The following is a 26,575-nucleotide window of genomic DNA, read 5'->3' as shown; positions in this document are numbered from 1 at the left end:
AGCAAAGACACATGTAAGATTTCATGAAAATAATTTTTTTCCAGTTTCCTCTTCTAGTCACTCAAATTGAAAACTTGTCTGAAGTCTATAGCTCGCTGCTAGCTATTATTGTTAGTTATCCTTCTTCACCCGTCAGTGTCTCTCAACTTCCATAGCTGGTCATGCATGCAAACATTGATGAAGTCTGTAAAAAAAAGGCATCTATGACTTTTTTTCCCAGTGGTTTCCTCCTCTAGTCACTCATGTTAGCCACTCAGCTACAGGCTATGGCTCCCCGCCAGCAGCTATTTTTACTATTAGCTGCTGTGTGTGAAAAAAAACTTGTGTCGTCCTGCAGTGTCCCTTGTATTTCCCAGCTGAGTCCTGTAATTCGGGCATCTGGTGCTTTTTTTCACCCACTGTTTCCTTCTCTAGCCACTCAAATTAGCCACTTGGCTATGTCTGACGATTATTGTTAATGTTAGCTGCTACTCGTGAGCAGGGTTCCCTCTATGCTGCGCGCGTGCGCAATTGTGCACTGCTCGCACATTCTCAGCGCACAAGAAAATCTAGCGAGCACACAAAAATGAGGGCTCAAAATTACTAATTAAGAAGCGACTCAAGTCAAAGTTACAGTGCATGAAGGTAAAAATAAACGGGTTCCCCTGACGTTGTGTCCTAAATGCGGTATTTTGAAGTCAAGTCGAAGTAGAACAGAGTTGAGTAAAGTTAGTAGAGTTTTTTGAGAACCGGCTTCTTCGGCTCGGCTCACTAAAAGGAACCGTCTCTTAAGGGTCCTGAACGGCTCATCAGGTTGTTTTTGCTTCTTTAATCCAAACATGACCAAATATTATGTAAAATTATGCACAAGATGACTTAAAGGAAGGGGGGAATAGAACAAAAAAGAAAAAAAAATACCAAAATGAAAAAGTAGTGAAAAGCTGAGAAAAAAAGAAAAGAAACAAAGGAAAAAAGTAAATAGAAAACAAAAAGAAAAAAGTAACAGCTCGGAAAAAATAAACACGATGAGATTTTTTTTTTAAAGGAATTTAAAAAAAAAGTAGAAAAAACAAGGTAAAAGAAGAAAAAGTTTGTGTTGCATTTAAATAATTTCCAATTATATCAAGTGAATCTTGTTGTCAACATTGTGCTTCCACTAACAAATATGATTAAGTACAGTTCTGTATCTTGCAACCGACTAAATAAGCCAAATTTTAGTATTATGCGACAAAATATACCAGGAAAAAACGGAAATGGAAATCTTATGAAAGAATTGTAAAATCAAATGACGTTTGTAGGCCGTACAACCTTTCAATTCATGTAAAAGAGAAAAATAATTTTGCATTGCCGGAAACTCAGCAAAATGTAACTTGATGTCAAATTTTGGACATTTGATAATTAATTGTCTTGCCACACTAGGGATTATGGTTACTCACTGTTGTTTCAAGCGTTGCTGACCGACTTTGTGTGAACGCTCAGACCCATGAAAAATTAGAGGGAACATTTCCCGTGAGTCCTTCAGGGTTTTCCACCTGTCCACAGTTCTACATTGAGTCACAGAATTCAGGGATTTTGACATTTTTCCAGTATCCTTCTCTAGCCACTCATGTTGTTAGCTGCTACTTGTAAATAAAAAAATCCTCCAGTGTCACTCGACTTCTACAGTTGAATCCTATGATTAAGGTATTTTTAACTTTTTTCCCCCCAGTTTCTTTATCCAACCACTTATGTTCACTAATGTTATTGTTAGCTGCTACATATAAAGCTTGATTGCCCTCCAGTGTCACTCTCCTTCCTCGGCAGAATCCTATGATTCAGGAAATTTCGATTTCCCCCCCTCTCCCAGTTTGCTTTGATGGCAACTCTTGTTAGCCACTATTTTGTTGTTAGCTGTTATGTGTAAATAAAGCTTGCTCCGTGTTTCAGTGATACTCATGTTCTACAGCGGAGTCTCATGATATAGCCATCTTTGACTTTTTCCAAGTGTTTCCTTCTCTAGCCACACGTTAGTCACTTGGTTGCAAGCCAAATTTCTCCTCTATTGTTACTGTTAGCTACTTCTTTTAAATCAATCTTGTGCTGGCAATCCTTTACTGGCCTTTTTAGTTGTTTCTCACACTAGCCACTTACAAAGCTTTGACCAACTCCAGCTATCAGCTCTCTTCAGCAGCTCCAGGTGTATCCAATTCACCCGGTCTATTAAGGAGCAACATCCGCTTCCGTAGTGTCTTTTCTCCAAATGCAGGCTTTGGCTTTATTCTAAGCTACATCGACCTGCAGTGGAGAATTACTACACACTGTGACTTTAAGTACTCAAAAACCAACATAATCTGGTATTAAAAATGTATTTTCGTTTTATTACAAAACATTATATAATACTGGTATAATCAATTGGTCGGTTGGTTGGATCCCTAAACCGCTAGGGTTGTAGGGGCAACATTTCCTGTGATGTGTCTTGGGCAAGTACAGCCTGGTGGCACCCATCGCTCTACAGGCCAACATGTTTCCACCCGGTCTCGAACCGGAAACCTTTCGCATGTTAGACGAATGTAGTAACCGCTGCAATACGGAAATAAAGTGGATGTCGATTACACCAAAATTTGATTGTCATGATGGGTCCATCACAAAGTCTAGCTCCTCCTTCGTGAGACTATGGTCCAATTGATGCGTCTCAGAATAGAGAACGGACGCGGCGTTTGGACGCAAGGTGACGGCCGTTAGCGATTGGCCGAGATCCTGATGGAGCTTAACGCCGTATATCCCTACGGGCGAATGGACAGATGTCGCCCTCTGGTGGTCATTCAACGTCAGTGACACGTGTGGGCTGGTCGACTATGAACGACACAAGATTTATTCGTTTTTTTACCGCTTAATTTCCAGTCATTTTATGACCTTACCTGTCTGAGAACATCTCTTTCCAGTTTGAGTTTGCGGTTGTGCTGCTTGAGTTTGACTTTCTTCTTTTGTGATCGCTCAAGTTTGATTTCGAGGCGAGCCAGGCTGCTATGTAACAGCAGCGGCAGCCTGGCCCCGCCCACTTCTGAGGGCCACGCCTCCCCATCGCCCATCGTCTGCGGGGCGACCGTCATCAGTCCAATCCATCAAAATAAAAGCATATATTTCAAAATAAGGCCCCACTTATAGGGGCAAGTTATGTTTTATAATTAATAATAATAATAATTTCCTTTGTATTGTCATTCTTTGTAACAATGTACGCAGAACGAAATGTCGATACACCTGACCCGTTGTAGCGAGTCGATGCAGCCGCAGCCAACAGAGGGCGCCGCCATTATACCAATTAGGTATGTCTCGGCCGAGGCGCGAACCAGCGACCTCCCAGTCTCAAAGCGGGCACACTACCATCTAGGCTACTGAGCTGGTATAAAGTGTGTATCAAAGTTTAGTCCCATTTCAATGTGATGAAAAAAAATCTTAGAGACAGAGTGTGAGTAATACTATTCTGTGTAAAAGTCTAACCCTCTATCATGTTTTTTTTTCTGCAGCTAGGTCTGTGTACATTTTTATTATAGACACATCATACACTGAATTATTCGTTCATAAAAAAAAGATTCAGGGCTAATACAGGTTTTTTTTGAGTGTGACATTGATTTTTGGTGGAAAATATTTCACTTTTTTCCCTTGTGTTATTTTATTTTTTTTATCAGGGAAAAACATTTTTATTGTCAAACAAAAAATGAAACAGAAAAAAATCGAACTGAAGGGAAAAAGAGGAAATTAATAGAAAAAAATAAAAATGAATAAAAAGAGAAAAAAAATCCTGGTAAAAAATAAAATGAAAAAGAAAGAAAGAATGGAGAAAAATAGGAAAATTAGTTTTGTTAAGTGAAAACTGGCAGCAAAAATCAAATGCAAAAATATATTTTTTCTAACAAAAAAAATCAAAACGTGGGGGAAAAGGGCCAAAAAAATAATAGATTTTTTAGTGAGACGAAAGAAAAAGGAGGACATTATTTTTTTCCATTCTAATTGAAAGCCTGACAAAACAATTATGACGAGCCCAGGGTAAATTAACAAGCACAATTACAGTGGGACCTCGCTACTTCGCGGTTCCACGTTCGCGGGTTCATAAAAAAATAAAATAATAAAGTAAAATAATTTAGAAAAAAAAAGAATAAAATTTTTTTAAGCATTTTTGAAGGGGCGTCGCTACTTCGCGGATTTTCACTTTTCGCGGGTGGTTTTGGTCCCCATTAAACGTGATAATCGAGGGATTACTGTATATCAAAATTACATACAATTTCAACAATGTTTTAGCAATTAGACTAATTGACATGTGACTATATCAGTCTTACCTGAGCCTCCTTCTCAAAACTCCTCTGGTTGTTCTCGTTCTCCTGTCCTTTCTCCTGCACAGAGTTGTTCCTGCCAATTCTGACTTCCTCCTGTAGCCAGAGAGTCTTGGACTCCTTTTCATGGCTCCTCTTCTCCTCTGCATTCCAAATTCCTTCCTCACTCTTCTCTGGCAGCTCATTTTTGACTTCTTCTCGGTTGACATTGCGCTTCTCCTGCTGCATCTTGTCGAGAGATTTTCTCAGATTCTCGCTTTCATGGCGGCTTTCCTGGTGCAAGGAATAATTTGAATATGATCTGAGCAAACCATGGTGTGGGAATTATCCCAAAGTTTTACCGAGAGGGCTTTCTGCAGTGTTCTGGTCATCTGCTCATGCTCCTTCTTCTCCTCCAGGGCCATGATGCGGTTCATGTTCGCCTAAAGGCAAAAAATATTCAAATTTGTGAAGCAGAAGGATTACTGTACTCCTAAAATTCCAGTACAAAAGTAGTATAAAAACTAAAATAATCATCTAACAATCTAAAATGTTCACATTTTCCAGGCACATAATTCTTGTCATTTTCAATATCATGTTTATATCAAACCTTTTCATAACACAAATAAATACTTTGAAAGGCAATATTATCTGCACAAATAAATCATTTACAATTAAAAAAAATCTCAATATTTTAATTTTTTACTTAATTTTAATAAAACCAAGAAAAAAATAAAATTAACAAAATTGTCCACTTTTTTGTGTGAGCTTAATCTATCCGTTAAAACGTAAAAAAGCAATTTATGTGCGGTAAGATAAGGTCCGTCTCATCTCTGAAGAGCAGGATGACGCTTCGAACCGAAAGATTACAGCGACCAGATGATGAAGTCTAAAAGGCGGTCTCTCCTGCTACTGGTTACCATAGAAACCATTATTATCTGTTAAAGGTGGGGGAGCAAACCCCAACCTCTAAAAAATCGTCTGGAGGGAGATGGATTCCGACAGCCTGTACTTGCCCAAGACAAACCATAGGAAGTGTTGCCCCTATCATGCTAGTGCTTAAGGGATCCATGGACCCTGATAACGCCACAATTAATCATCGGTGCGATATAAAATGATCCTATTTTAAAGAATCTGCACTTTAAAAATGTACTGTAATAGAATTACACTACACCACCGGGATACAGCAACTCCGCCTTACAATGTTTCACTTTACGGTGTAGGTTAATGTATTTGTTCAGCCCCTCTTAATGAAATTTTCCCCATTATACAATATCAACAACAAATCATTTTGTTATTTAAAGTTGAAAAAAATTTCAAACTTAGTCATGTCTCCAAACAAGATGACCGTCAGCTATTGGTTGACATCATATGAAATGCTGGACTGCTACTGGTTTGAGTCATTGCATTTTTAAAAAGTTGATATGCTATCAGCTGAATTCCCTCCCACAATGCCTTTCTTTTCATTCAGCTCAGAATCCGCAGTGTTTCGAAAATACATTCTGAGTCAGCTGTCAAATGTTGTATTTTTTGTACTGTACTCATTCGCTATGTGTCCAAAGGGTTGCAGTGATGCTAAAGGGATAAGCAAATACATGATAACCATGGAAAACAAAGCTTGCAATTTTCAAGAAATATGAAAAAGTCCCACAATTGGTTATCCTCTGAGGTGATTAAAGGAAGGAAATCTTCAAAGGGCCATGACAATACTCACATGTGGAAGCTTTTAAATAATGTTTTATTTTGAATTTGCCATTTCCTCCCCTCTCTGCGTCCACTACTCTTCTCAACCAGTTTAGGCCAGAGAATACTAAAGGTAAATCAAATTCAATGTTTCCTCGGCATCTATGTTTATTCATATTACTTAATCAAACATAACATTTAAGTAGTACTTTTTATCAAGTGTTTTGTTGTTTTAATGTATACAACCTGGGGTACTGGGGGAAACGCATTAGTTAATCAATATAGGTTTCTATCGCCCACTCTAAGGCAATTTTACGTTGCCCACCTCAGAATGGATTCATGTTGTATCCTTGGGTTCACTGTATTTTAAAAATGTAAAAAATATCAATAATAATAATAATAATTCAGTGTTAATTTAGAGAGTAATTCCAATTGGTTTCTTTTATTTCTTAATTTTGTCACTATTTTTTTTTCATTTATTTGTTCTGTGTCAACAAGTCTGTGGCAGAAATTGTTGCATGAATTTATGTCAATTTATGTTGGAATTCAATACTTTGTCCTCCCACAAAAGAAAAAAAAAGTGCATGCCTGTTCCTGTAGAATGGCGAAATCCATCGTCATCTTCTGTAGCACCTCCTGAGCTCCCCTCAGTTCCTCTTGCACCTCCAATCTCCTCTTCTCCTCCTTCCTCAAAGTCTGCCTGTAAACCTCAATTTCCTCTCTAGTCTTCATCAGCTTCTCCTCCACCATACTGCTTCTCTGATGCAATTCAGCCAGCAGGATTTCCTGCTCCTTCACTCGGTTCTCTTTCTCCTTTAGCTTTCCATCGATGTCCTGAAGCTTCCTGGTTTGCTCCTCCTGATGCAACTTTTCCAAACTGAGGCGTTCTGCAATTTGCCTGAGTTGCTCCTCCTTCTCCCAGATGTCTCTCACCTGTTCCTCCCCAAGCTCTTCCAATTCCTGCTTCTCCTCTTTCATATGTTCAATGTGAGAGAGGAGCTCGGTCTTCTCTTCTTCTGTTTCTTGAGCTTTCTTCTCCATGGATGCCAACTTCTGCTTGATGAGATTTTCTTTTTCCTTTGTTTCCTCCTGCAGACTTTGCATATGGCTCCTCAGGTTCTCCATGTCCTCATTTCTTTCTCTGAAACCCTTCCCGAGTTCCTTCACATGCTCCTCCTTTTCCTTGATTTCTTTCCGCAGACTAGCCAATAGGCTACCCAAGTTCTCCATCTCCTCACTTTTGGTACCCAAATCCTTCCTGAGTTCCTTCACGAGCTCCTCCTGTTCCTTCACCACCTTTAGTATTCCATCAAGGCGTTTTGTCAAGGTCTCCACCTGCTCCTCTTTTGTAACCAGGGTTCTCTCCAGCTTTTCTTTTTCCCTTTTCCATGACTCTTCGTTCTCCGTCTGGTGCTCCTTCTCAGAAGTGAGTCTTTGCATTTCTTCATGCAGACACTGAATCTCACCTAGAAGTGGATAATGAGAGTTTACAGGGTCAACGCACCTCTTTCCAAATTCAAGCACTTTAAGGACTTTCAAAGCCAATATTTCAAATTCTCCAGTACCAATAAAATGAATTCTGTGTGAAACATGTGTTTTGCAGAACCACAAATATATCTGCGATTTACTTATGCTATTTTTAGTCCTGTGTGTGCATTTATGAGGACATATAATTTTTAAATATTGAGTAAATATATTTGTTTTTAAACCAAATCTCTCCCCATATTGGTTTTGGGTAAAATTGACAGTCATATGTAAATTGCATGTTCAATTCCCATTACAATTTACCACTGGGAATACTACATGGCCCAAAATAAACGTCCATAAATGACATGTAATCTTTTCACAAATACACATTTAATAGTGCCCAGTTAAGATGTAGCATGTACCTGTTCTCTTGGACATGACCCATAGGGGGCGAAGACAATGCCAAACAAATTAATGCCAGCTGCCGTTTATCACGAGGAAGGAAGAAATGCAATGGTAGCGAATATACCAGAGAGAAGCGTAAACTTTATTTTTAAGCAGACTTGTTGAGAAACAGGAAAGAAAAAAAAAATCAACCATTTACAAGGACTTCACCCAAAATTCAAGCACTGTTCAATCCTTGAAAAAACATAATCAAAATTCAGTTGTTTTTTTTTAAAAGGATTTTAAGCACCAGTAAGAACCTCGTGTTTAGAAATAGGCAGAGAAATAAAAAGGAAAAGAAAAACGATATTCACCAGTGAGCGCTTCCTTGGTGTCCTGCAGGGTGTGTACATGTGCAATAGGGTGGCTTCGCTCCATGTTGGCGTGTGACAATAGAGTAAGTTTCTCTTCTAACTGCTCCTGTAAGGACGTTGAGTGACTCCTGGTGGTAAAAAGGAGATAAAATAATGACAGAATGTTTTTGGAAGATTGTTGAAATGAAATTTAAAACAAGAAGATACATATTTTTTTAATTTTATTTGAGGGCCTGGCGAGAAAATCGAGACTTGAGGTAAATTTTTTTTTAGAGAATTTAATGTAAAAAAAAAAATCTAAAAAAGAGAAAAAAAACAAGATAAATATATGTCCATCCCTCCATCCATTACCTGCACCGCTTACCCCCAGTAGGGTCGCAGGGGTGCCGAACCCATCCCAGCAATCATCGGGCAGTGGGCAGGGGACACCCTGAACTGGTTGCCTGCCAGTCGCAGGGCACACAGGGACAGACAACTCACTCGCTCATTCACACCATGGGATAATTTGAATCAGCCAATTAACCTGACATGCATGTTTTTGGAATGTGGGAGGAAACCGGAGTGCCCGGAGAAAACCCACACAAGCACGGGGAAAACATGCAACCTACACACAGGAGGTTCGATCTCATGACCTCAGAACTGTGCCGGACACGAGCTAACCACTGCGTGCTGCCGATAAAGATATGCATTTTTTTAAATTATAACTCAAAATGGCCCAATAGGTTTTTTTTCAAGTGTAGGCCCAATAAAAAAAGGTCCATAGGAAGGAAATATATATTTATTCAGATAATTTTTTTTTTTTTTTTTTTTTTTTTAATTTAAGGCCTGGCAAAACAATTTTTGACAAAGCCGACGGAGGGAATAAAAAGTCTTTTTTTTTTTTTAAAAAAAGCATTTTTTTATTTTTTATTAAAAATATATTTTTTTAAACTATAACTAATAGCCTGGCAAAATAATTTGACGAGGCCTACGGGAGAATAAAGAAGAAATCAATCTTGTTTATTCATACATTAAAAAACAGAGAAAAAAATTACTGAAAGCCAGATAGTGCAGCACAGCGGCTGGGTGGTTAGCGCACAGACACGCGGTGTGGAGACTTCAGGTCCAGCTAACGTGGCCTCCCCATCTGGAGTTTGCATGTTCTCCCCTGTGCCTGGTGGCTCCCACAAACCAAAAATATGACAGCTTAATTGGCCAGTCCAAATTGTCTCTAGGTGTGAATGAGCAAGTGGGTTGTCTGTCTCGGTGTGCCCTGCTGAGATGGGCTCCAGCACCCCCACAACCCTAGTGAGGATAAGCGGCGTAGAAAATGGACGGATGGCTGAAGGCCAAATTACCGTAAATTCCGGACTATAGAGCGCACCTGACTATAAGCCGCACCTACCATATTTCGGGAGGAAAATACATACACAAGCCGCACCTGTATATTAGCCGCATGCGCCCACATTGAAAAAACTCAATACAAACACGGAATTAACCCGTACCCGATACAGTCCAAAAAACACAGCCAGCAAAATGAATGGAAAATGATACCGTTACTTAATATTTAATGCAGACCTGCAGAGTCCGGGTGCCCGTTGAAAGTAATCCAAGGAAAAAAAGTGTATATTTCCAAAGGTAAGGGTGGGAAAAATATATATCCACTATTGTCGGTCGCGTCCACAAACACGTCTCACCTTTACTCCACTTCCCGTCAGCCCGCGTTTGCCCCGCCCCTTCTTTCTCATTTGCTCGTGCTAAACATCAGAATAAGTTTCTAAAATAAATACATTACAAAAATATACAGTTGCAAATACATATTATACATTGTTACACACATTTACAAAGAAAGACGGTACACCGAGTTTTCAAAGCTTTAATAATAATATTGTAACTTTCATCCCAAACCGTGCCTGTGAAGGGTAGCAAAAGGCTACTTGCAACACGCTCACAACACAGTAAACAGCTCTGTTAAGAAAACATATCGTACTTTTAGTAAGCACGGTAAAACGTCCTCATCTTCCTCCTTATAACTGACGTCATCAAAGTCATCTTCGTTCAGTATGGGAAAGAGACTTTGTCACATAGACGTCGTCCCACGCTCCCTTATTCGAAAACACGCTAGCATCACGTTCGCGAAGTAAAGTTCACGTGCGGTAGCTCTGTTTCTTTCTATATCGGACTGCTCGATTGCGTTTAGCTTGAAAGTTGCGTAATGTGCCTTTCCTTTTTGCAATATGCATGGTGAGGATATGTCTACGCTAATTTAATTTGTGCACAGGCTAAGAAGTTGCAGTCTAAATCTTATCTTTTGTACTCGAGCGCCACTGGCGGCAGTTAGAAAAATTACATTATTTGGCCGCATCACTGAACAAGCCGCAGGGTTGAAAGTTTGGGAAAAAAGTAGCGGCTCATAGTCCGGAATTTACGGTAATTAGACGAAGCCCACAGGAACAACAAAAACATTTTATATAAAAAAATATTTATATTTTTTTAACTCTAAATATTTCCTTTATACCAACTCTTCTGTTTTCCAACCTTACCTGAGCTCCTGCTCCTCCTGCCGGTGGAGCACTTCCTGAGCATCTAGCGCCTCCTGCAGTCTTACACTTTCCTTGCGTTGCTCCTCGTAGACTTGTTCCACCCTGGCCATCTCTTCAGCCACTCGCCGCAACTCCTCTTGCGTTTCCCTGAGCTCCTGCAGGACTGAGGCATGCTGGGAGGAGCGCTAATAAAATGATCGAAACAATTGCCACCTTAAAAAACCCTTTTTAACTCATTCAGGGCAGTAACGTAAAACTAATTAATTTATTGTTCTATTTTAAAAATTGTGAAAAAAAAGGATTTGGCACAGCTCATCAGTAGGTATCAATGCTTTAGGAATGATTCCAGTATGAAAAATCCTAATTAGAATGTAAAGGTGGCTTTGATCAGAGCTTAATCCACACAACAAGAAGGTGCCATCTTCCTAGTGTTGCTACCTGTAATCCAACAATTAAAACTGAATAGGCCTTGTGAAGCACGGTGTAGTAGCATAGATATGAATAAATACAGACAGTTAATGCTTCAACAGCTTTTTTTTCTAAATAAGATGACAAAGTCCCTTCATGGGGGCAAAGAGGGATGACGTTTTGTGCACGTCCACATGAACGTGATCGCCATGGTGACTGAAATCATGTGATCACGTCACAGGAAACATCGGGCGCTGAAAGTTTATGCATCATTAATGCATACGTTCAGTGTTATTTTGCAAGCAAAGTGTCATTGTCGGTTTATGAAAAGCATTGTTTAGATATTGGAGGTAACACAAATGCAAAAAAAAGCAACAAAGTGACAGTTCTGTTTAAATTGCACCCTTTCACAAAAGCCATTTTGGTAACAAATATTTTCAAGAAACTTAGCAATGTTTAAATGTTGTTCACTAAACAATTGTAAAAAACATACTTTTTTTTTCTCACGAAGGAAAAGGGTTGAAACTTTCTTTTGATATCTCATCTCATTAGCTGCACCGCCCATGCCAGCAATCATCGGACAGTGGGCAGGGGACACCCTGAACTGGTTGCCTGCCAATCGCAGGGCACACACGGACAGACAACTCACTCGCTCATTCACACCTAGGGACAATTGGGACCGGCCAATTCACCTGAAATGCATGTTTTTGGAATGTGGGAGGAAACCGGAGTGCCCGGAGGAAACCCACGCAAGCACAGGGAGAACATACAAACTCCGCACAGGAAGTCTGGGGCTGGATTTGAACCCACGCAGGAGGTTCCCATGACTTGAACTGTGCCGCACATGCGCTAACCACTGCGCCGTCGTGCTGCCTTTCTTTTGATATGTTCTTTTTTTTTATAAATATCTACAGAACTTAAGTTTAAGGCAGTCAAAAATTAGTCAAAATGGCCAAAATTGGCAGGCATCGGCTCTTCCCATATGAGAGAAACATCCGGCATTGAATAAGTTAAGAATATTTGGTTACCTTCTGAAGAGCTTCTCTAAACACTGCCACTTCTTCCTCTGCTCTGGCTCTGGCCAGCTCCTCCTTCTCCAGCGCTTCCTGCAGGAGGATAAGTGTCAGCGCATTTAAAGACAAAAAGGAAAAAAGGCCATTAACTTACCTTTACGTCTCCGATGACCGCCTTCCTTTCTAGCAGCTCGACGTCAAAACTACAATTACAACAAGTCAGATGAGTGCTCAAAAAAAATAAAAATAAAGATAGCACTATCTTGTACCTCTTCTGCACCTCCCCCTCACTTTTCTGGAGGCCCTGCTGCCTCTTGTGCACCTCCTTCTCTCTCTTTTCCAGCTCTTCTTGAGAATTGTGCACAGCCCACTCTTTGGTCTGCCTGCTTTCCTCTCTCTTATGTAGCTCCTCCTGCCGCTTGTGCACCTCCCACTCCCGTTTCTCAACTGCATCCTCTCTCTTATGTACTTCCTCATGCCGCTTTTGGACTACCTCCTCCTGCTTCTGCAAGGCCTCGTCCTTCGTCTGCGCCTCCTCCATTTTCCTCTGTAGATCCTCTTGTATCTTGTGTGACACCTTTTCTCTGGTCTGCCCATCCTTCTCCCTCTCCTGTAGATCCTTCTCCATATTTTCTAGAGCCTCTTCTCTGATCTGCACATCCTCCTTTCGCTTCTCTAGTTCCTCCTGCTTCCTCTGCAGCATCTTTTCTCTGGTCTCCCCCTCCTCTTCCCTCTTTTGTAGTTCCTCTAGCCACTTGTGTGCCTGCTTTTCACTAGTTTGCACCTCCTCCTCTCTCTTTTGTAGCTCCTCTTGCCTCTTTTGCATTTGCTCCTCTCTCGTATGCACATGCTCCTTTCTTTTCTCTAGTTCCTCCGTCTTCCTTTGCAGCATCTTCTCTCTAATCTCCGCCTCCTCTTCTTTCTTTTGTAGCTTCTCTTGCCTCTTGTGCACCTCTTCTTCCATCTTTTCTAGCGCTTGCTCTCTCCCCTGCACCTGTTTCTCTTTGGTTTGCACCTCCTCCTCTTTCTTCTGCAATTCCTCATGCCTCTTGTGTGCCTCGTCCCCTCTTGCATGTAGTTCCTCCTGTTTCATCTGCACCTCTTCCCTTTTCTTCTGAATCTCCCACTCAGTTTTTAGCACCTCCTTTTCTCTTTTGTGTAAAGCCTCCTCTTCTTCAAGCATCTCCTCTTCTGTCTTCTGCATCTCTTGCCGTCTTTTCAGCAGATCCTCCTCCCTCTTCTGCACCTCCTCCTCTTGTTGGTGTAGCACTTCCTCTCTTTTATGCACTTTCTCCTCTCTGTCTTGAAGCTCCCGCTGTGCTTCACGCACCTCCTCCTTCGTCCTCTGCAAACATTCCCCACCATGGCGTTGCTCTGCCTCCTTCCTGTGGATCTCCTCGTCTTTCTTTTGTAACTCAATCTTCCTTTGACGCAACTCCTCTTCTATTTTGTGTAGCTGTGCCTCCTTTCTCTGTAACTCCTCTTCCTTGCTTTGCAGTGACACCTTTATCTTATGTAGCTCTATCTCTTTGCTATGAAGATCCGCCTGCTGTTGCTGCAGCGGGGCCGTGGCCTCCTGCTTTCTGTAGAAAAAAAAACCCAAACGCATTCCAGGTGCACTCAACCTTCACCAGTAGATCAAATTGCAGAGGACTCCACTCATACAAAGATTTAATGCTCCTTAAAATGTTTGTTTATCTACTTTTGCTAAATTTATTCCAACACAAATAAAAACATAACCGGAGAAGCTGAAAGAGCTAATAGCTGGAGTTGGTCAGAGCTGGTGTAAACTGCTAACCTTAGCAGGAATTGTTTTGAATTCAAGAAGGAACATGACAATTGAAATTTGACAGCTTCAAACCTGTCAAGTCTCCTTCGTTCACGCTCGTCATCCTCCATTTTCTCAATGCAGGTCTGCAGCAAGGCTTTTTCTTCGCTGAGTCGTCGCACACTAAGCTCCGCCCTCTGAAAACGGAACAGAACTGTTGGAGGATTATTTTACCTCAAGCGGCGTGAAAAACATACATGCAGTTCCTCCTGTCTCAATTGAAGTGCGCTCTCTGTCTTCGAGAGGACAGACAGCATGAGGGACACGTCCTGACGGAGAATGGACTGAGACGGGATGCTCACGTTCAATATGTGACACTAGAAAAGCGATAACGCCACAAGGTCACATTACACACAGTGAGAAGATCTTTGCATGTTTATTTTAAGAATTATATATCACCAGCTTGCCAATGGCATGCGCCACAACCTCTGGCGTTCCCTCGCTGCCCCTGAAAGACCCAGAGCGGACCATCATTTGATAGAAATCATATAAAAATTAAGGATCGACCGATATGAGTTTTTCAGGCAAATACCGATGCAAAGTATTAGTTTTAAGATGAGGTTGATGACCAATATTTGGAGCCATTATTTATTTGTTGTAACTCGCATAAAGGTACATAAAAACTTAAATAGCTCCCTGAAACTTTAACATAGATAATCTTTTTCAATAAAACCTAAAACTAACAGTGTAGGAAAGTGTATCGAATTTTAAACGGACTTTGCGGGAGAAAAAGTGCGGGCAATCCTGTTTAAGCGCCAGCTAATCACTCAGCCTTCCACTTAAGTGTGCTTTTCATGCTCTCTCTCTTTTTTTCTTTCTCTCACAAAGACACACGCTTGATTTATCAAACTAATTATATGATATAGGAAATATATCAGTCGCCACCTGAACGTGCTACTCTGAAACAAGTTAACCACACTTTTTACGCTATCACAAACACGCTTTTCTACCACTGACTTTTAAATAAAATCTAAATTTTATCAGCTTGATTCATAGGCATGATGGGACTTAAGAGTTAACAGAGCTGCCGCTGTTTACTCTGCTCTAACATTATATTTTCTACTTCAGCTGCTCCACCTCAGTCGCGTATCCAATCAGAAGGCGCAGGTTGGGTAGTGTCCAAGACAGAGAAAGGGAAGAGAGGCAGAGAGAGGCTCAGCTGCATCTAAGCCTAAATAATCGGCCTGTCAAATAAATAAAAATGCTGATACAGATATCAGTCAAATTCCCAGATATCTGTGCCGGTAATCGGCCCGCCCGATAATCGGTCGACATCCAATAAAAATACGAGAGAAAAACTGACCTGTCTTCAGATGGGCCTTCCAGCAGCTCCTCCACCGTCAACAGCCCTGTACTGGATAAGGTAGAATGGGCCAGAGAGGAGCTGCCTGATGCTGTCGGTAGCCTGCGCATTTTGATAAGGTGTAACGAGGTGGAGTCACATTTGGATTGGAGGGAAAACGACAGAAGGGACATCCCTGTCTTCATCTCCAAAAGATCTCTGGACACATAAATTGTTTGTAACAGTAGACATTTGTTAACAGTAACACAATACACAAAGAGTGGCAACACTCCCTTTTCTCCTGAGTCCTCACAAATAGAATATGAAGATTCGGGTTTTCTCGGAGCATGGTCTCTCAAATGAAGTTAATTTGTCAGGCTCGGGCTGTTTTGATCTTTTAGGCCAGATCTTCCCTATAGTGTGACGTGACTCCTTATTTTTACAAAAATCCTGAGGGTCGATTGGTTACAAGAATACAACTAATCGAGGGTAGCTTTTAGTGTGCCGCCGTCATATTTCTTGATAATTACAAGCTTCATTTCCATGGTTATGATATTTTTACCTCTTCCTTTAGCATATCTGCAATCTTTTTAATGTTCAAAACAAAGTTTTCATTCATTCATTCATTCATTCATCCTTGGCCTCAGAGCAAATAAGTACAGGACAAAAAAAACTGTTGTAACGCAGACTCGCAAAGTCTTTACAAACCACACAAGATTATTGACTGAACGAAGCGAATGGCATTGTGGGAGTTATTGGAATTTTTATGATGCTGTGATGCAAACCAATAGCATACCAGCGTTTTATAAGTCAATTAATAGCAGGCAGGCATCATGAGCACAAAGACTACAAAGTTTTGATCGCACAAAATAATTTGTTGTTGATGTGGTATAGTGGGAAGAATGCCATTAAAGAGGGGCTGCCCCATCTGAGGGATCTATGATAAGTAGTTGCACGTGTGCTATCGTACCTGTCAGTGGCAGTCCGGACAACACGACAGTGTTCCCTGAGTGACATCACACACCTCCAAACTTCCAACATTTGATCCCGACGTCGAGCCGCTTCATTTGAAACGCACTTGACGCAGATTTACGTTTTAGCACAGGCAAAACTGAGGACGCACAAGACCCCCCAACCACACACCTGTCGCTCCCTCTGCCAAAACAACGCCCTGTGCTTGGCATCCTCTAGTGTGCTGGTCAGATCCAACTTCAGCTTACGGACTTGCTCGGTGAGGTTGTGGTTGGCTTGCTCGGATTCGTCCAGTTGCTGCCAAAGGACGGAGGCGTGCTGGTTCAGGCGTTCTGCCCTGAAAAGGAAACAAATGTACTTGGAAGTGGAGTTGTCCAACAAGCTACATGAAGTTCTTGCTCACACACTTTTGCTGTTCCTCTTCCAGCCTGATGAGGGTGCTCTCGAGTGACTCGGAGGTGTCTCTCCTGAGACTCATCTACGAAACATGCAGAGTTCTTTTTAATGCGGATTTTGGACACATCAGGTTCCTCAGGGGTAGCAGGTCATTGTAACTTAGAATGGAGCTGAAGCGTATCCATTCAGAAAAGGCGCATTACAGAACTCATCGACTTAACGTGGCGAAATTAAAAAACATAATTACATATTTTCTTGCATGAGCAAGTATGAAATTACAGCCAGTAACGAGATATGAAAACTTCTGTTCATTCCCGCCAGTGATTAAAAAAAAAAAGAAAAGGAACCTGCATTCACTTGTAGCGGTTGAAGTGATCAAATAGCTGGAGTTGCTGGGAGCTGGTCAAAGAGGCTAACTTTAGCAGCTAGTGAAGTAAGATACTTGAGAGGCCAGTAAAAAAATCGAAAGAAAAAAATCAGTGATTCAAGCGTTGGGACCCTGAACTCAGGCAAGTGGCTAACATAAGTGACTACTGAATGGAAAAAAGGGTGGAAGATGCCTGAAACACGGGACTCAGCAATGTTTTCATGCAATACGAAATGTGGAAGGCGAGTAGATAACTAAATTGCTAGCTGTAGCCTGTAGTCAAGTGGCTTACATGAGCAGCTAGAAAAGGAAACAGTGAAAAAAAGTGAATGGCAGCACTTGACAATCATATGCAGGGCTCAGCTTTGGGCGAAAGCACCACTGGGACAAACTAACTTCAAAAAAATCGTCCTCCGAGCTTCCGTGAATTATATGGCTTATTTAAGTTTCTAAACTTAAAATCAAGATAGTAAACATGATTTCACTTATTATTTGCCCCAATAGTTTTCTATTTAAATTAATTAAGTATTTTTTTCCATGAGAATTCACTGTATAATACGCACTCCTTTAATTTTAATCCTGCGCAATTCAAATTAGGGTTACTCAAGACAATGCAAAGAGCTAATTCCTTCAGTCTTTGCTTTCAAATCAGCCACACATTTCACCTGCATGCTTCTTAGCTGACTGTGCTCCGCCATTCGTTGCAACTCCAAACTTTCACATCGCTCTCTGTACTCCAGAACCTGCAAGCTAGCACATTAGCAACAATGAAAACAAAGACATACGAACACACTAAAATCGTATTGACCTTTTTCTGCAGCCGGTGCACAATCAGCCCTTGGCGGGCCTCCCTTTCCCTGGCTTCCCTCTCCTGCCTCCTCTTCTCTCTATTCTGCTCCTCTTCATGATGGCCGTAGAATAACGAGGAAGACAACGACTGCTCCAACTGAAGGGGAGGTAAAACAAAGAGTAATTAGGACAACAGTTGTGACAGCGTCCATGAAGGGCTCTTACTCTCTCACTGAGGGCTCTGGCCCTGGACGCTAGCTCCTCCCTCTCAGCCCGAGTTTCGGCCAGCTCTTCCTGAAGCAGGCGCACTTCCTCCTTAAGCTCACCCACCAGCTGCCATCCATCCTTCGGCTGCGAATCCATTTCAACTGAAAAGTATCAATGGTTGCTGTCGATACTTCGGATTGCGGACATTAATTTAAGTGGAAGACCCAGAAAAATTATTTAGTTCCTATGGACTTTGTGTTGTGATTAAGACAGCAACAAAATGTCATTTATTTTGTAAACAAGAAAATAAATAAATTACAGCAGATATGGGATATGGTGACCACACCTTATGCATTTTCACATAACTGTGTGGAATAAAATGTTTTTGGGTCCCTCTTTGGGCATTTTCCCCACTATGCTGTTAACAACAAATTATCAAAGTTTATAAAATTCAAAAGTGTCATCAGTTAAGTCTCGAAGATGCCTGTGAGCTAATGGTCGATGTCATGCAATACGCTGGTCTGCTAATGCAGACATTCTACTGGCTAAATACCTCTTCCTTTTCCATATTGAGTTTAAACTCCTATACTTTATTTTTTGTACTGTAGTTGTTTGCTATGTGTCCCAAGAATGGCAGTGATGCTAAAGGGGGGGGTCGCAAAAACATAACCATGGAAACGAAGCTTGTGATTATTAAGAAATACAGACAAGGCACATGAATGGCTACCTTTGTTAGGTGACATGACCGCAACCAATTGACAATTGGGATTGTTATTAAAAATAAGTTCAAGGAAATCTTCCACAATCTTCACAAGTGAAAGCTTTAGAATCTCTTTCATTCTCATCCACCCGCGACTCCACGCACCCAAGTCAAGATAAATCACATCAAAGCTAAATAAAACTTAATATTTTTTTTCTCTAAATGTGTATTTGTTTATGATATTAGTTCATCCTAATTAATCCACAAAGGAAGTACGTAATACATACCATTTTTTTTCTTAATCTGGGGTAACGAGGTTCACCAGGCATTAGCTAATCAAGATAAATGTCCATCCCTTCTATAACCCGTGGGTCGATAAATTCACCACGGACCAATTGAAAGCTAAAACCTTGCAAATCAAAGGCAAAATACAGATGCAAAATCAATTCTTACATTGAAAACAGCAGACTACCGGCTCATTCTCATCCTCGCCATCCTATTCAGCCTCCAGATCACCTGTTGGACATCGAATAAAAATTGAGGATTTGTTTGTGATATTTTCCTTCTCATTAAAAAAAACCCAAGTTAAATATCAGTGTTCAAAAAGAAGCGGACGTAATGAAAAAAACCCCGACCTCAATAAATAATTAGAAATATATTCGTACGTAAAGATGCTAACAGGATAATGCTAACCAGAACTTGTTCGGGAAACAAATTGTTTCAAAAACAGCGTTTACCTGTCCAAGACAATTACTGCAGAAACGATCTCCAAAACAAGTTTCTTAAAATCATGTTTTAGGTTCGGTTTCCAAATTTTGAACTTTGTGTTGTCAACTTGCAGAAATGATGCGGGTAACATGGCCATTCAACAATATTGAAGTCGCGTAACTATGACGTCACAATGAACAATCCTTTGGAAGGATTTTCATTAGGCCATTTAAGAATGAAAAATTTAGCCATACTGCAAATTCATGGGCAGAAAAAAATATATATTTTATCCCTTTTCAATGTAAAATAAAACAATATTTTTATCCATTAGTCTATTCCCCGACCAAAAGGCAATCAAAACTAATATTTGTAAACCTTTTGCTATTATGTAACAAAGGCTTTTGAACCTGACATGTTTACTTATTTTTCTGTATTTGTTCTGTTGTACAGTTGACTTTAATGATACCCAACGTTGCAATGCAGTTTTGTATTGAAATTTGTATGCATTTTTTTTTAAAAGGCCACTTAAATTTATCCGATTGTACCCTTAACCTTCTTTTAATCTTAATAAATTAACATATAAAGTGTAAAAAAAATTTGCAACTCAATGCAGTATTAATTGGTGTGTAAGTAGGCTATATATTGTTTTAAAATGAAACAGATTTTAAAACTTCCACTTGCAAAAATTGGGTCCATGCAACTTAGGGTAACAATCTATGTTTTGCACATATGTATTCCTTGATAATTATTAAAATGAGCTTGAAACTATCTTTTTTTACGTCTTACTTTAGGGCCGCTTGGGCCTTGGGAACCATAGAAAATAAGCATTGTACAAAAATACAGTATCGCATAGCACTCATTTTATCAGGGTTGGGTAGGGTTACTTTAACTTGATTACTTTCAACTACTTTTGGATTACTCCAATACCAAATATGCTAATAAAAGACAAAAGAAATTAAATATGAATAAAATGACTAAATTTTGTGCAGGCTTGGGGAGTAACGGAATACATGGAACGGCAAAAATGATGTTGGCAAGCTGTTTGAATTTATTTTCATTTTGTTTCTGTCGCATTTTATGTTAGGGGCGGCAGTAGCCCAGGGGGTAGAGCGCTCGTCTTGGATCAAGGGATCCCAGTTCGAATCCCGGCTCGTCCGTGTTACATGTCGAAGTGTCCTTGGGTAAGACACTGTACCCCTAATACCCCCAATAAGCAGGTTAGCGCCTTACATGGCTGCAAGGCCGCTATAGGGAAATGTGGAGCACATTGTAAAGCGCTTTGGGAAGTCATTGACTTGAAAAGCGCTATATAAATGCAGATCATTTCAATTTTCATTTCGTTAGTTTTGCCGGAGATCAAAGCCAGGAGAGAAAGCTTACCATGTGTTGTGAGTCATCATTTTATTCATATTTAGTTTCTAATCCAAAATTAATTGAAAGTAATCAAGTTAAAGTAACCCTACCCAACCCTGCATTTAATTTAATTAAAACTTGTTAAACTTGCTTATTGTTCTGGCTATTTGTTATTTGGCTCATTTATTGTATGTTTGCATGCAGGGATTATGAATTAAAATCATCCGTGCTGTATGTTGTGCATACAATATATTTGACAATGAAGTTGAAATCTTCAGGAAGAACAGGACATTCTAAATGGAATGAAGGCACAGATATTCTGCATTGGTCATTTATTGTACAACATTGATGCCAATATGAAAGTTGGCATATACTCAAATAAGGGTTCTTTTTATAGGAAAAAATATTTAAATTTCACTGATAGTAAATCAGGACCACATTAAAACCCGCTTGAACATTTCTTTGAGCTCCAGAATAATACAACAAAAGTAGTAGCAGAAAGATCATTTCAACTAAATCTACTTGTGTACTAATTTCTCTGACAGATGAGTATTAAAAGGACTCAAAACAGCTTTCCAAAGTAAATATTTCTCAACATGGGTGCCTGCTCAGCTGACTACTTCCTGGTGGTGCCATGTGACAGGATAGTAAGACTCATGCTTCTGTATCCATGGAGACACGCTCAACAGTCATTGTCGTGTTTGCTCGAAGGATGACATCAGCACTAAAGTCCCAGCGATTTGCGTACAATCTTCTGAGCTAGCTTGTAAAAATGATCTCTGTCCTCCCGCCACATTTTCGATGCGTCCACATTGGCGCCACTTTCGTCGTTTGGCTCTGCACAAGAAGAGAGTGAGGTGAGGATGATGAGTTACCATGGCAACGTGTTCATAATCGAATCAATAGATCATGAAAAAGTAGAATAGAATTCCTAATTCTCCATGATTACACCGTAGCGTACATCATTACGAAATACATTAGATGTGGCACTCCAGGTTAATCATGCAATAAAATAAGATAACCAAGACTATTTGCATAGGTGATATTCACATGTAAGTGCTTGTAGACGGGCCTAAATTGTATGTGCTTCGGAAAATAGTGCAATGACCTCTTACACCTTTTTCATGGCCAAATTCAAGCACTTTTGAAGGACTTTTAAACCCGATTTTCTATTTTATCCATAACCGTTAAAAGGAAAAATCCGGTGGGAATCATGTATTTTGCAGAGCCACAAATACATCTGCAATTCAGGTATGCATTTTTTAGTCTTGCGTGCGACATGATTTTTAGATTTTACGTTACAGGAAGTTCTTTCTATTACAATCTACCACTGGGAAATGCTACCTCAATTTTTTGCATGGCTCATATTATCCGTCCAACCATTATCTGCACAGCTTATCCTCGGTACGGTCGCGGGGGTGCTGGAGCCCATCTCAGCTATCCTCGGGCAGTGGGCAGGGGACACCCTGAACCGGATGCCAGCCAGTCGCAGGGCACACAGGGACAGACAGTTCGCTTGCTCATTCACACCTAGGGACAATTTGGACCGGCCAATTAACTTGACATGCATGTTTTTGGAATGTGGGAGGAAACCGGAGTGCCCGGTGGAAACCCACGCAGACACGGGGAGAACATGCAAACTCCACACGGGAGGCTGCAGTAGCTGGACTTGAACCCTGAACCGCTGCACCGTGGGGTAGCCCGCTAACAGCCATCCGCCGTGACGCCCTGACCAATAACAAAAGTCCATAATTGATGCACTTATATATATTTTATAGTCCCCTGTTTAGAAGTAGCGTGCACCGGTCTTCTTGGGCGTGACCCATAGGGAGCAATGATGCTTTATAGGATAATGCTGTATAAAATAATACAAGCTGCAGTTATTTGAGGGAAGAAAATAATGCAATGGCAAAGCAAAGCCACCAGGGTTCAGTGCAAGGTGCGATTTTTAAGAACTCTTTTTGAAAATATGGCAACAATTTCAAGCATTAACAAACAAGTTTCAATCCTTGAAAACAAAACGTTAAATTTCAAGCATTTTCAAGGATTTCATCACTTGTACGAACCCTACATTTAGCATAAACAATGTACTCTACATTGTTATCAACGGCAATAAAGACTAGTCTATTCTATGTGGAGGAGTGGCTACCTGCTAGCATGCTAACCACAGACAGCAGGATCTTCTCCACGCTCTGGACGGGACTCCAGCGCTCAGCGCTGCTTTCGTAGCCCATCGGGTCATCGCCAGGAGCGTGCAAGATGGAGATGCACACGCGGCCATCTGGGTAGACTGAGGGAGGCAGTAAACACACCATTACAACACAGAAATCATCCTTTGGACAAGGCAAGAAGTTTTCACAGGGCTCACAACCTAAAAAGTTGAAAGAGCCATATTAGACCAAAAAACAAAGTTGTTTGGAGCAGCAAAAATTATAACTTTTATATATGCCTTTCAATAAATGCAGCATTTGCTTTGTGTATCTATATTAGCTATATTCCCTCACTTCTAAGCTTATAGCTGCGCATCCTGTAGAGCAGTGATTTTCAACCACTGTGCCGCAACACACTAGTGTACCGTGAGAGATCGTAAGGAGTGCCGTGAGAAATTATCCAATGTCACTTTTTAAAATTTTATCAAAAATGTATGAATCATTTTCTGCAAATATTATGTCATTGTCAAGTGTCTGTGCTGTAAAAACTGGGGGTATTATAAATAATATTGTAATTAAACATACTGCTCAGTGTCATTTTATAACATTTTTGGTTTGTGGTGTGCCGCAAGATTTTTCCAATGTAAAGAACATGCCCGGGCTCAAAAAAGGTTGAAAAATACTGCTGTAGAGAATGATGCACCACGTGACAACTCTATTGTTAGATACCTCCTCAAGAGTAACGTAATTAAATATCAATGAAAAAGAGGTTTTTTTTTGACCAAATTAAAGAAATGCAATGTCAATTTCATTTGGAGGATTCGTAAAAAATAAAAAAATTGAACGTGCGTAACGTGCCTCTTATCTGGGCAACAAAAAAGTGCAATAAAACGTAGCTTGCATTTATAAAAACCAAACAGCACCCTTTCAAAAAGGGAAAGTAAATAAAATCACATTAATTCAGATTAAGTTTGATTTCTGTGAAAATGCTAAAGTCAGTTTATGGGTAAAACACAGCAGCAGCAGCATCACCTCCCTCTATTTTGATACTAAAAGCAGCCCATCCTTGGGCCTGAACAACAAAACAAAAATAATATCCCCAAGTGTCTTACAATATATATACTGACCAGAATCAGAAATGACTTAAGAAAAACAGCTGCTTTGTTACTATAAAAAGGCTCATGACAGCATTGTGCTCTTGCCCGTTTAATGTGACTTCTGTGTTGAAATCAGTGCAACGTTAAATTGGGACAAAGCCAATTTAACAGAGGTGGACCTTTTTCTTCACTGGGCTTAAACAGGGTAGATGGGAGAGAGGACAGATGTGAAGGAGCTGATTTCCCACCCCCCATAGTTATGGAGTTGAAATATAATATTTATTCGACACATATTTATAGTATTTGAAAACGTTAGTTTGTGTCACGTTTGTCCCCCGATAAAAAACATATTAAGGAAAAATATATTTCCCCCCATTTTTATTAAAATTTTTAAGCATTTTTGGAAAAGTGCGAGGGAGCAGCGCTAAAGAGACACATGCGGCCCCTGAGCAGACCCCGGAATACTGTATACGCCTGGATCCCCTCTCCACTGGATTTCTTTTAATATTTTGCCAGGATATCTCGTACAGCTCAAAAAAGAAGACATACTGTTGGGGTGAAACATATCGCAGGTGAACCTCATCTTAGGGGGGCTGAGCGGGTAATCGGAAGGGAAGGTGAGCACAGCCGGGAAGACGCCGCCTTCAAAACACGTATCCTGCGGACCCCTGTAGAGCAAAAACACCCCAAATGTTTATAAACAAATACATTCTCAAAGCACAAGTAATCTGCCAAAAAGTAACTTATTCCACATAAACATTACTCACATGATCAACGCTTCCCATTCAAAAAAGTTTTCTTCATTAGCAGGACCTAAAGTAAAGAAGTAAACTCTGTTTTAATAAATTAAAGAACATCCACAACAGCGCAACACAGGAACGATGCGATTTTGAGTTTCACAAATGTCATTTCTTTTTAGAAAAATTGCCACAAATTAAATGCACCAAAAAATGTGTATGTTGAAAAAGTGCCCTGAGTACACCATTTTGCTCATCACAAACAAAATAAAGACCAAGGAGATTGTTGTCGACTTCAGGAGGGCGCAAGCAGAGCAGGCCCCGCTCACAATCGATACAGTATGTGTGCATATCAGTGATGACTTGTCCTAGGGCCATAACATCACACCCCTTGCCAAAAAAGCCCACCAACCCCTGTACTTTCTCCGCAAACTCAAGAGAGCAAGTGCCCCGACCTCCATCATGCTCTCATTCTACAGAGACACATTCGAGAGCTTCCTGACTAGCTGCATCACAGTGTGGTATGACACCTTCACTATGTCCTGCCGAAAAACTGCAGTATGTCGTCAGAAAAGCAGAAAAGTTCATTGGTGTAACCCTCACGCCGCTCCTGGACAAATAAAAACACCTGCCTTCCCTGCAAAGCCATCAGGATTGCAGGTGACCCTACCAACCCATCTCGCAACCTCTTTAACCTGTTGCCGTCAGGGAAATGACTGTAGGGTCTCGGAACAAGGAGGCTCAAGGACAGCATCTTCCATCAGGTTGTCAGGACTCCATCCTACCCCCTCATACTCCTCTGCCTTTTGCCAAATAAAAGCAAAACTGTTCCATTTAGATTCCGACTTTAATTTGCACATTTTCTTATTTGAAACCTTATGTATTTTTTGCACTTGTTTCTTTTTTGACCTTGCTGCTATGTTCGCACCAGGGAAGGAGGAAGTAATTTCACCAGTGCTGTATGTTGCGCATGACACATATTTGACAAAAAAAAATTGAAGTCCTTTGCTGCTCTCTTGCTGTCAATATCAAGACTACAGTCCAAATAGGCCCGAAACCATTCGCTTATTTTACCATTTGTCCGTTTTTAACACACAACATACCTGCTACAATTCCTTCAGGCGGGTTAAGAGTCAGCTCTGGGGAAAAAAACACACAATCAGAACACATACGTCATGATAAAACATCTGTGCGCTCTGCTAGCAAGCTAAGATAATATCGGGGCCAGAGCGTCGTAAGTCGGAGCGGAAGCTATGTTAGCATTTAGCTCCAAACAACAACAAGGCGAAGTCCGAGCTTGTTGTTCGTCGATAGCGAAGCAGATCGATTATCGATCTCACAGACAGTTGAAAAAAAACATTTTTTTCCGGTGCTGCTAATGTTATCAATAACGCTCACGTTTGTATTCGGCCATTAGTCTCTTAAGCGCTGTGCCAGCCATCGCCGCCGCCGGGGTTGTCGTCGGCACGACAGCTTCCCGTCTAGGCGTGATGACGCAGAGGACTCAATGCGCATGCGTATATAGCGCTACCTGGACGTCCGTCTTTTTGAAGCTAACAAGTTAGATTACAATGACAAAAGAGGGAATAAATACTTATTTTTAGAAGTGATAAGCTTATTTTCCGGTTTCTAACTGTTGAGAACATACTTGTCAACCTCAGTCACTTGCTCCCCTTATTCATGATTACTTCCCAGTGTTGCTTTCTTCATCCAGCGATTGAAATGTGTAGACGGGCCCCTATGGCAAGCAGTGTTGGGAATACCGCCGTCATAAATAACACCATCACGTAACGGCGTTATTGTTTTTCAGTGACAGGGTAATCCAACTATTTGTTGTTTCCTCTGTTACCGGTACTGACTGTCAAAAAGAGGT

At 40.7% G+C, this 26,575-nt stretch overlaps 2 protein-coding genes across 3 annotated transcripts; both read right to left on the bottom strand.

Moving 5' to 3' along the window:
• Positions 1-2,310: 2,310 nt before the first annotated feature.
• On the bottom strand, positions 2,311-19,537 carry LOC148370840 (uncharacterized). Of its 2 annotated transcripts, XM_088328612.1 has the most exons (22): positions 19,395-19,537; positions 19,111-19,173; positions 17,976-18,118; positions 17,770-17,907; positions 17,627-17,704; positions 16,606-16,676; positions 16,370-16,535; positions 16,197-16,303; positions 15,248-15,445; positions 14,344-14,392; positions 14,142-14,261; positions 13,978-14,081; positions 12,386-13,699; positions 12,271-12,319; positions 12,132-12,209; positions 10,696-10,880; positions 8,174-8,301; positions 6,537-7,414; positions 4,628-4,708; positions 4,293-4,559; positions 2,877-3,050; positions 2,311-2,811 (listed from the first exon to the last, which is right to left on the bottom strand). In XM_088328612.1, exons 3-22 carry the CDS (start codon positions 18,111-18,113, stop codon positions 2,587-2,589), a joined length of 4,548 nt encoding a protein of 1,515 aa, XP_088184738.1. In that variant the 5' UTR covers positions 18,114-18,118; positions 19,111-19,173; positions 19,395-19,537; the 3' UTR covers positions 2,311-2,586. The 2 variants fall into 2 exon arrangements, with proteins under 2 accessions (XP_088184738.1, XP_088184739.1); XM_088328613.1 differs by lacking the exons at positions 16,197-16,303; positions 16,370-16,535; positions 16,606-16,676; ... (1 more) ...; positions 17,770-17,907; positions 17,976-18,118.
• A 1,498-nt stretch (positions 19,538-21,035) lies between these two features.
• Positions 21,036-26,228, bottom strand: ube2g2 (ubiquitin-conjugating enzyme E2G 2 (UBC7 homolog, yeast)). The gene is made up of 6 exons (XM_088328615.1): positions 26,101-26,228; positions 25,806-25,841; positions 24,733-24,778; positions 24,515-24,633; positions 22,868-23,008; positions 21,036-21,555 (listed from the first exon to the last, which is right to left on the bottom strand). Exons 1-6 carry the CDS (start codon positions 26,141-26,143, stop codon positions 21,443-21,445), a joined length of 498 nt encoding a protein of 165 aa, XP_088184741.1. The 5' UTR covers positions 26,144-26,228; the 3' UTR covers positions 21,036-21,442.
• Between the last annotated feature and the right edge of the window lie 347 nt (positions 26,229-26,575).

Source organism: Urocampus carinirostris, chromosome 2 (genome assembly GCF_059441175.1).
Source record: "Urocampus carinirostris isolate Australia breed hairy pipefish chromosome 2, RoL_Ucar_1.0, whole genome shotgun sequence".
NCBI classification, from domain to species: domain Eukaryota; kingdom Metazoa; phylum Chordata; class Actinopteri; order Syngnathiformes; family Syngnathidae; genus Urocampus; species Urocampus carinirostris.
The sequence above is the reverse complement of the archived record's forward strand: the minus strand, read 5'-3'. Positions and strand labels throughout refer to the sequence as shown.

What these genes read in the sequence shown, in the direction of transcription:
- ube2g2 (XM_088328615.1), bottom strand. Translation starts at nt 26,143, where the DNA reads ATGGCTGGCACAGCGCTTAAGAGACTAATGGCCGAATACAAAC. An exon ending in ACTAATGGCCGAATACAAAC is followed by an intron (nt 25,842 to 26,100) that starts GTGAGCGTTATT and finishes TTTTTTCCCCAG; the next exon opens with AGCTGACTCTTAACCCGCCT. An exon ending in CGATATGTTTCACCCCAACA is followed by an intron (nt 23,009 to 24,514) that starts GTATGTCTTCTT and finishes TGCCTCCCTCAG; the next exon opens with TCTACCCAGATGGCCGCGTG.
- LOC148370840 (XM_088328612.1), bottom strand. Translation starts at nt 18,113, where the DNA reads ATGGATTCGCAGCCGAAGGATGGATGGCAGCTGGTGGGTGAGCTTAAG. An exon ending in TTTGGCAGAGGGAGCGACAG is followed by an intron (nt 16,304 to 16,369) that starts GTGTGTGGTTGG and finishes ATCTGCGTCAAG; the next exon opens with TGCGTTTCAAATGAAGCGGC. An exon ending in GAGGGGGAGGTGCAGAAGAG is followed by an intron (nt 12,320 to 12,385) that starts GTACAAGATAGT and finishes TTGTAATTGTAG; the next exon opens with TTTTGACGTCGAGCTGCTAG.